Source organism: Micromesistius poutassou (genome assembly GCF_964030765.1).
Source record: "Micromesistius poutassou genome assembly, contig: SCAFFOLD_890, whole genome shotgun sequence".
NCBI classification, from domain to species: domain Eukaryota; kingdom Metazoa; phylum Chordata; class Actinopteri; order Gadiformes; family Gadidae; genus Micromesistius; species Micromesistius poutassou.
Genome location: NW_028179637.1, coordinates 1 through 10000, shown reverse-complemented (window position 1 = coordinate 10000; position 10000 = coordinate 1). Strand labels below are relative to the sequence as shown.

Below are 10000 nucleotides of genomic sequence, written 5' to 3'. Positions count from 1 at the left end.
CCGGGATGATTTACCCGCAGAAATAACACTAACACTCATTAAAACCGTGAGGGTCTGAGACTGGGATGGAGGAGGGCCCGCTGCTCGGGGGATGACGGCTTTATTTACTCTCTCCACGGCATGAGCACCACGGCCCGAGCGGGAGGCCCCCGGAGCTTTCACTGGGGGCCGTCCAAGCTTTAAACTTCAGTCCACTCATCATCATTTCATTTGCTAGTTCAAAGAGGGCATGAGTTCGGTTATAATAAAGGGATTCAACGCGTTTGGTTTAGTTGGGCCGAGAGAAAAATAGGTTTATTGCCAGTAGACTCCAGATTGATCATGTTAGAGTTGGACTTTACTGACCATATCACCAACACCGCCACCCCTCGCTGACACCAGAGGGTTCTGGTGAAGGGCCGAGGGAGGCTGTCAGAGTGATGCACTGCCATAAGAATACCACTTTAACGCGCCACGCCGAAACACCAAGGGGTTTATTTGTACTGTCATTTATAAGAAAACTTCTTATAAATGACCTATATATATCTTATAAATTACATATTTATATATATAAATAGGCGACAATAGTATTGTCTACTGAAAACGCCAGACGCCAGACTAGGATATATATAAATGCGTCTGTGTTGTCCATGTTGGCGGGTATACGATAATCTTTGAACAAAATACTCCTATTTGTCCACAAGCATGTAGCTCTGCTCCGCGCTGCACGCATCGTCTCCACAGACCGACAACACATTCTTCTTTATTCCACTTTGTTCCACTTACTCTCCTGTTGAGTTGTGTCGCTCCCGCTGGTCAGGCCCGGGGACTCCAACATACTCCTCCCCGCCTCTCCGACGCCCTCGTCGGCCTGGGTCCCGACCATTTCCCCGGCCTCTTCAAGATCCAACAGGTGGCTAACGGAGAAGTTCTTCTTGGCTTGAAGGTTCTCCAGGTTGGACGTAATGGGGCTCTCCAGGCGGTTTGGTATTGACGCTTGCCTGTCCATTACATGTGCATAGCTAGAAGTCATGACGTAAACAGGACACAGTGGAAAGAAATTGAGCAATAATAATGTGCGAGCCAAATAAATCCTTGCATACAGGGCGCACGAACAGCGCCTCCAGACACGCCGAAGAAAGAAGAAAAAACGGTTTTACACGCAGAGCCGATCTGTTCACAACCAACCCGCGGTCCACAGACTGAGGAAAAGCAACGTTTCACTCTTCGTATGTTTTTTCCCGGATTAAAAATCTCGCCAATCCATCCAATTATGCGCGTTAACAATAGGCCTACACGTGCCAAAAATATAAAACCCCCTCTTCCTTTGTAAATGGAGAAAAGTTTTTCTAACAAGACTTTGGTTCCCACTCCCCTCCCAGAGCCAACGTCCCAACTGAGCGAGGCTAGAAGGGCGCCTGATGCCGACCAGATGAGCGCAACTTGTGCGTAAAACTGGCTTATGCAGTTTAAGGACGTTCCCGCCGCCTCCTTCAGATAGCGTCCTTTACAGCCCCCCCTCTCTCCCTCTCTCTCTCTCTCTCTCTCTCTCTCTCTCTCTCTCTCTCTCTCTCTCTCTCTCTCTCTCTCTCTCTCTCTCTCTCTCTCTCTCTCTCTCTCTCTCTGCAGTCCTCACGGCGGACCGTTGGATTCATGCACGCAGCCAGCGGTGGATCAAACTTTGAGAACTCTGGTAAGTTGAACGGGACTCTAATAGGAGCCCCTCGTAATTACGTGGCGATGCCTTTGTGCTGTGTCTGACGTTTCACAGGGACCCCCCCCCACCCCCCCACCACCAACACACACACACACACACACACACACACACACACACACACACACACACACACACACACACACACACACACACACACACACACACACCCCTCCCAGCCCAGTACTCTGCCCCACCACTACATCACCACCACCACCACCACATTAGCAGAGCCATCACCATCGGCACAATTAACACCGTGATTATGGGTATTTTTCCTCCCCCTGGAGCAGAGGAGAGCTCTGGGCCCCGGGAGGCTGCCGTGAGGACATGCAGCCTAATGTATTTTATATATCAACATTCATCCATTGGGAAGTAATAACCGTCCAAGAACGCACACTCAATAAAACGAACCGCAGCGCTCACTTTGTACTATTGTGCACACATTTAAATAACTTGGGCCTGCGTTGAGAAACGAGGGTTCGAGCCCACAATGGACGCTTTCTTTACTGTTTCGATACTGCGAAACAATATACAAACCCTTGTGTTGAAGGGTTGTATTTATTTGTATCATTGGTGTGTGTTGTTTTGCGGTGCTAGCGGGGCACGCATCAGATAGAGGAATGAGAGCTGGGGGGGGGGTCGGCGGCTCGGGGAGGGGGTCCATGTGTTCAGATGGCAGCGGAGACGCCCGGCTTCGAGCTGCCATAGACATCCCGTAGCTTCCAGCCCTGATCTGAGAAAAGAACACTTGATGCCATCAAAGGGCTCGGATTGAATCCAGATGTTCTTCTTTCGTTCTTTCCATGCATTTAATGAAGGCGCGGGGATAGAGTAGACTTTTTCATCATTAGTTTCCCCCAGAGTCTCTTGCAAAGAAGTCCGTTGCGGTGCCAGGGTAAAACCTCCCCAAGTTTCAGCCTCAAAGTCCTCTTCAGGCCCGCTGTATTCTTTCTACAGACTTTGATGCAAAAATTGGTCCATTTGTTCCGACTGTTATATTTTGGCCATGGGGAAGAGACGCGTCAAACATCTCCACATGGGAGATGCCAGCCTGGGTTTGACATATCATCCATAAAGCTCCTTATATCAACCCGATAGAAACGCATTAACAGTAGAAACTCTTCGGGTTTCCTCTCGTTTGATAACCCGGGATTGACAAGGAAACACGATAAACGGTGGTACGATTAGTTTCGGGAAAAATGTATTTAGTCGTGCAAATATATTTGTATACTCTCTCTTCAAAAAATGAGTTCATCCTGCTCCCCCCCCCCCCTGGCACGCATTGGAGAGGCACGAATAAACATGAGAGCAGTTGAATCCTAGAACCAAGCCAGGCCAGTCCCGGCCTGCGTCCTGCCAGACTCTTTTGGGTACCGTTGTATACTTTGTTGAGTAATTGGCCCGAGAAACTCCTTCGAAAATACCCAGGTAAGTATAGGCCAAACTCGATAGCGCGTTAACCGTGGTCTTATCCTTATCGACCATCGTCCTTTATGTCATTAATTTGTATAGGCCTATATGGACAATTGCGCGATTGAAGTCATTAAATATTAATTCTTAGGATTTGGCTATTGAATGAGGACTGTAGTCATACGTTGGTAATAAAGACGGTGTGACAAAAGGCTTGGACTTGAGATAGGTAGCCTAATATTTAAACACCCGCGTTGTATTTATTTTTCTGTGGATAGTTTTTATTATTATTAGTTTTTAGGTGCAGGCAACTCATGTCGTCATTGAAGGCTGTAATTGGACATTTATAGCCTCAAAATAAAGCAAACCCAAATAGGCCAACAATGAAGGCAAATGTCATCATGATCTTTAACAACCTGGATAATAATAATAAATAGGTACTGTTCTATATATCGTCCTATTTTAGCAGAATTTACCTTTATTTAGCCACATCATTCAGTTTGAAAATTCTCTCTCCCTCCATCCCCCCCATCCCTCAATGTGTGTGTGTGTGTGTGTGTGTGTGTGTGTGTGTGTGTGTGTGTGTGTGTGTGTGTGTGTGTGTGTGTGTGTGTGTGTGTGTGTGTGTGTGTGATATTAAATACATTATATTAGCCTAGTCCATTCGAGGGGATCTTGTGGTTCCCGGCTGTGAGCAGCAGCACTAGATTTCTCTGATTTCTGATCTCTGATTTCGCTGATCAGGATCAGCGCACTAAATTCACTGCACGCGCCCAGGTGTGTAAACGGCGCGTCTCTCTCCATCAGGAGCAGCTCGCGTTGGACGTCATGACGCTGCGACCCACGGACCACCAGGGCCACAGTTGGCATCAACATGTAAACAACACGCAGCCAATAGACGGAGGATATCAGAGCCATAAACAACCCTGACATCATGTGTGGCGCTGATCTCAACACAACGAGAGGGCTGCGGATCATTGTTTCAAAGTTCCGAACATGTAAAAGTGGCAATAAACCTTTTAATTTAATTATCAATAATAGGCGACTTTTACATTTTGGAAACGGCAACCGCTTCCATTTAATGGGTTTCAATGACGGAGCAGCTCCACTGAAAGGTCTAATCAGCTATTTGTCTGCGCGTAAAAGATTTGTAACCACAAGGTGGGACGAGGGGAACGAATCCCCAGGGGCCGCAATCAGCAGAGCGGGTGTGGGGGAGGGGGAGGGGGGGGGGCACATATGGTTTTCCGCACGGGATGTAAAGAAGTCAGCGAGGAGGTCATTTACCCCTAATTAAGGAAATCAAACAGGACAGGGGCCACCGCGCTGCCCCAATCAGCACTGAGGGCCACTGGACAGCAGCCCGACGGCAGGTCGGAGATACAGCAGAACGTGGCTGATCAACCCCTGGGGGGGCCAGAGCGAGCTGATACAGGACTGCAGCGACCCGCAAACAAACCCATTACGCAGGCTGGACGTGGGAGTACATGCGCCGCGAGGAAGTCCGATGAGAGGAATATTCGCTCCCTGGTAGCGCGTATGGCTACCGACTGGGCTACTATGGTAGACCAGGGAGCTGGTCCGGCTGGGTGGACCTCTGACGTGACTTATGCCCATTTTTAATTGAGCACTTTCCGGTCCATTCCGATTAATTAATTATTATTGATTAATTATTCATGACGTCAGACTGATGGACGTGTAGTGACAGGTGTCTATCAAGGGGAGATGGCATTCACGTTATCTGAATGAAGAATAAAAAAATATATATATTTTAATCAACATTTTGTGTTGGCTAGTTTATTTAGCAATTCATTTCAAGTCAATGTTTAATTTATTATTAAATATCATGGAGGCTTTTGTGATAAACTTCACTTTGATCCCATTAAAACAATTTGTTTGGAATTAATAGAACATGTATCAAGGCTAAAATAGGCCTAGCCTATATAAATGAAAAATAAAGTCAACATAGAAGTGACCAGATGTTCACGTTCTTATAGCTGAAGTGGTTCCTCCGTTTGGTTCTCAGGTTGCAGTCTCCTCGACCCATAAATCACAGGCCGGCCTCAGATGTTTTATAAAACCTGATGACTGAATACTCGATAGGGCCAAAAAGGTTATGCCTCTAGGGACTATTACGGACTTGTTCTTGAGATTGTGATTATTTGATATTTTATCAGTCTTTTAAGTTATTACAATGCAGACGTCCACCGAAGATGAGACACACAAGTAAGTGGAGATTCTTGTTTCAGTGGAGACAGGACATCAGTGAAAGCCGCGGTGCCCCACTAATTAAAGAGCTTTACGGCCTCTTCTTCAGACGGCCACATGGGCCCACAGCGCTTTACACTGCACTCCAGAAATCACACCGGAGCAAAGCGCTGAGATTGAAAGCTTTCTCGGTGAGTTTGTTCCTGGGACCACATTCTGACCTGACCTGATCTGCACCACATCGCTTCACACACCGACAACAAAAACACATACAAACATTTACATAGAATATTTATTTTTCATATATATGATTTTAAATATAATAAAAAAAATAATAACTTGAAAACACCAGTTCCCTTAAATATTTTATACAATAATGTATTACAATTTAAATTCTGAGTGGAATTTAAATCACAAACCTGCTATTGCTGCCGGCGGGTTTGTTGTTTGAAACGCACTCGCCAAAGGCTACAGCTTTAGAATATCTACTGAGAGTGCAGGAAACGTACCCAGAGGCCCACAAAGACTGTGCTTCACGGCTCCCAGGTCCACACGCGTCCCTCCAACCCCTACATTTGGAGATATCTTCTTACCGTTCCAGGGGCCTGTGGACGATGTGCCTCCACTCCGCCGATGTACAATTTGCTCTAGGAAACAGTGCTCTGACCCGCGCTAATAGGATGATTTACAGCACAACGCCGGGGCTTCATGTTCACAACATAAACAGATTGAAAATGTCCTCAGTCTCCTGCACCAGACCCCCCCCCCCCCCCCAGAAGCCAACACCTGCCCCGTACGCCACTCCGAGAGCAGCCCGCCTCGCTTTAACCGTTTCCTCGGGAGAGGGTATTCCACATATTTAGAACAAAGAACCACTGGGCTGATTCCTGTAAAGGAGGGGACGAGTTCAAGGAGACAAAGAAATACAAGAACCAATCCCAAAGCACAATGTGAGAGAGACCAGCGAACCGTCTCTCCCTAAAACCACCAGTACCAGTGCAACGCATTCACGGCCCTCTATCACTCTGACCTCTGACCGTTGACCTTTGACCCGGACCCCTCGCTGAAGTGTTTGTTTGATAATATCCCGCCACCGCCACCGCCCCCGCGTCTCCACGTCTCAGCCTGACCCGTTACGACGGCCCGGCCCCGCCGCTCTGAAGAGGGCTCCCCACTACCACGCCGTCCCCCGGGGGGGGGGGGGGCCCAGGGGGGGCCCCGTCGGGTCAGACGTCACCAGGGGGGGGAGGGGGGTCTCTGGGGGGCGTACCGGCTGACCCCGGAACTACCGTCTCCACCGCGGCAGACCCCCGGTCGGGATCCGAACACAGCTCCGCCTTCTCTCCGTTCTGCTCCGCCCCTAATTTCTCCTCATCGGACTTGGACACGGCCAGCGCCTCCTCCTTCTTCTCCTCCTTCTCCTTCTCCTTCTTCTTCCTCTCCTCCTCCTCCTCCTCCTCCTCCTGCTCCACCAGCCTCCGGGCCGTGTCCAGCTCCTCCTCGCTGGCCTGCAGCTGCAGCTGCTGCATCAGCTCCTCCAGCCGCCCGGCCTTGCGCAGCTCGTTCTGCTGGATGATGGCGCAGAGGTGCTCCGTCAGCCGCTCCTTGGTGTCCGTCTTCTTGTGGAGGTCCATCTTGGACGCCACGTACTCCGCCTCCGCCTTCTCGTAGCGCTTCCTGCACCGGGGCCGCGGCGGAAGACGACATGAAGAGAAATGGCACAGAATGTATTTAGAAAATTAAATTTAAAAATGTGTGTATGCATTGAAAATGGGATTATAAATATTTGAGCGTTGCATAGGAATCATATGGTGGCATTTGCCCACCTCAATACAATCATTGAGATTTACAAAAAGAACTGTTTGTTAAGTTAAGTAGACTAGAAAGTAACTTAAAGTAATGATAATGAAATAACACCACAAGATGTACAACACAAGGTGCATAGTAGTGCAGTGCAGTTGGTGGTAGTAAACGTAATGGTAGATGAATGGCAGATATATACGATTGCGGCTCTGAAATACTAAAAGTATTCTGCAGGGGGCGATATTCTTCATCCCAGTAAGAGCTTTACCTAAAAATAATATTTGCTTTTACAATTAGACCCCAAAAAATGACCCAGGATGACCCAAATATGAATATTCACAAAAATGCCCAGGGCCCGCCTGACATATGGAATATTAGATGAAGCTTTTATCTTCTTAAGTAAAGCTGCTAAGGTCACCCCCCAGTGGTGTGAGTCCTTCTCCCCCCCCCCTGTGTTACCGGGCAGCGTTGTAGTCCCAGCTGGCCTGTTCGATCCTGCACCTGAGGATGCCGATGTCGTTGGAGACCATGTCGTCCAGCGTCTGGAGCTCCTTCTGGATTCTCTTCAGCTTCACGGCTTCTTGCTGAGTCTGCTTGGACCTGTGGTAGACGATGGTCTGGATCACACCCAGGCTCTGACGGACGCTCGCATTACTTTCCTTAAGTTCCCATACTCACTTTTCCGCAATTGTTTTGGTGAGCAGCGCCTTTTTACGTTTATTCTTCTCTTCCATGGTTTTCTGCTCATCTTGGAGCTGCTCAATGCGGGTTTTTTCTCGACTGTGAATAAACAAACAATTAGGAGGCGAGTCAGACAGGGGACTAAAGAGACAAGAGACAAGCAGGTAGAAAAGGCTAAAACACAGAGCCTGGTCTAACATGGCGGTTTGACTATGGTCTGTGTGCTGTATATGATGCTGTGCTATTAACAAGATCATAAGATCATATAACGACCAAACAATGGTTACATTAATGTGATTCATACTGCAATACAAATTAAGAAATGTTAATGTCAGGAAATACAAGGGTCCTTCCTTGATCATATGAGATTGCACTATGATTCGTACGCCTCTATCTTTACACGAGAACAACACAGCCAACGCACATAAGGTCAGTTAACAGTCACAACGACGCAGAGAAAACACAAAATACTAACATTTCCACCTCTTGTGTCTCCAGCTCCTTCACAACAGCCTCCTCTGCCTCCTCCGCCCTCACAGGCAGCAGCTTCCCAGAGGGATTCCCTTCCTTCAGCTCAACGTCCGGAGGGGCGGCGGCGGCGGCGGCGGCGGCGGCGGCGGCGGCGGCGGCGGCGGGGGGTCTGGACGGAGGGACGGCCGTCTCCACCGGCTTGGAGAGCCTCTGTTCTGCCGGCAGGACGGACGGCCCGGTGGGGCTGGTCCCAGTGCCTCCCAGCAGGACGGACGGACCGGTGGCGCTGGTCCCAGTGCCTCCCAGCAGGACGGACGGCCCGGGGGGGCTGGTCGGCCCGGCGCTGATCCGCAGAGCTCTCTCTCTCTCGCGGTTCAGCTGCTGGCGGCTCCGGCTCGGGTGTGAAGGTTTGCGGCCGCGACCCAAATCACTGAGCGTGGCCTGGTCTGGAACACAGAGCCAGCAGACGGCTGCTCAGTTCACTTCTTTCTTTGTCCCGAAAAGGGAGACTTTGGTTTACAGCAGTCAGCGTTAAAGACACACACATATAAAAAAGACTGGACACAAAACAACCTGCCCAAATATTAACAATAAAATAGAATAAAGTCGTTAACGAACGTCTATTTCATTTGACTTCTTTAAAAAAATAAAGCGCTTTGGTGCTGTTTGAAGTTGCCGTCAGTTTTAACACTTGTTGAGTTAATCATGCACAGCGCTTATAATCATTTATAAGCGCTGTGCACCCGATGGAGGTGAACCGACTCAAAGGCTGGGGTTAGTTCAGAGCCGTTACGACAAAAAGTAGAATAAGAAACACTCTTATTGCTCTTAACACTCTTAAACACTCTGAAACACTCTTATTCCTCTACATACTCTTAAACACTCTGAACCCTGAATGAGGAATAACAAACACTCTACACACTCTTAAACACTGAACGAGGAATAAGAAACACTCTTAACACTCTTATTCCTCTACACACTCTTATTCCTCTCTTATTCCTCTTAACACATTGAAACACTCTTATTGCTCTACAGACTCTACACCCTCTTAAACACTCTACACACTCTTATTCCTCTACACACTCTTAAACAATCTAAACCCTCTTATTCCACTTATTCCTCCTGAATGAGGAATAAGAGACACTCTAAACCCTCTTATTCCTCCTGAATGAGGAATAAGAGACACTCTAAACCCTCTTATTCCTCTTATTCCTCCTGAATGAGGAATAAGAGACACTCTAAACCCTCTTATTCCTCCTGAATGAGGAATAAGAGACACTCTAAACCCTCTTATTCCTCTTATTCCTCCTGAATGAGGAATAAGAGACACTCTAAACCCTCTTATTCCTCCTGAATGAGGAATAAGAGACACTCTAAACCCTCTTATTCCTCTTATCCTCTGACCGAGCAGCGGACCGTCACCTTTCTGCTGCAGCCGGTGCAGCTCCGCGTCAGAGAAGCCGGCCCAACCCGCCATCTCCCTCACGGTCACACGGAGATCTCTGCACGGAGGCGAGGACGCACCGCGGCGGACCGACTCTGTCCAACAGGTATTAAAGTATTCAAAGTTTAAGAGTTTTCTTCCCCAAATTACAAAGTTATGAAAAAACTTTGTATGCAGACGCCATCTTTGTTTACGGTTGCCACGTCGAGGACCCCAACAGAGGGGAGTCATTCAGAATGCCTGAACAGAAACGACGCAGTATCAATTACATATCGCCTGCCTCGGGC

The 10000-nt window shown here is 48.3% G+C and overlaps 2 protein-coding genes across 3 annotated transcripts in view; both read right to left on the bottom strand.

Moving 5' to 3' along the window:
- prrx1b (paired related homeobox 1b) overlaps positions 1-1012 on the bottom strand; it is a gene marked incomplete at both ends in the record, with an annotated part of 9154 nt that extends 8142 nt beyond the window's left edge. For both annotated transcript variants that reach the window (XM_084489609.1, XM_084489610.1), the window contains one exon: positions 766-1012. In XM_084489609.1, the coding sequence (XP_084345735.1) occupies positions 766-1012 (247 nt within the window). The remainder of the gene's footprint in view (positions 1-765) is intronic.
- Positions 1013-5683: 4671 nt separating this feature from the next.
- Positions 5684-9877, bottom strand: gorab (golgin, rab6-interacting). Its single transcript, XM_084489611.1, has 5 exons — positions 9692-9877; positions 8274-8715; positions 7796-7897; positions 7577-7717; positions 5684-6991 (listed from the first exon to the last, which is right to left on the bottom strand). The coding sequence occupies exons 1-5, from the start codon at positions 9744-9746 to the stop codon at positions 6541-6543; spliced, it is 1191 nt and encodes a 396-aa protein (XP_084345737.1). The 5' UTR covers positions 9747-9877; the 3' UTR covers positions 5684-6540.
- Positions 9878-10000: the final 123 nt, after the last annotated feature.

What these genes read in the sequence shown, in the direction of transcription:
- gorab (XM_084489611.1), bottom strand. Translation starts at nt 9,746, where the DNA reads ATGGCGGGTTGGGCCGGCTTCTCTGACGCGGAGCTGCACCGGCTGCAG. An exon ending in GCACCGGCTGCAGCAGAAAG is followed by an intron (nt 8,716 to 9,691) that starts GTGACGGTCCGC and finishes TCTGTGTTCCAG; the next exon opens with ACCAGGCCACGCTCAGTGAT. An exon ending in GAGACACAAGAGGTGGAAAT is followed by an intron (nt 7,898 to 8,273) that starts GTTAGTATTTTG and finishes GTTTATTCACAG; the next exon opens with TCGAGAAAAAACCCGCATTG.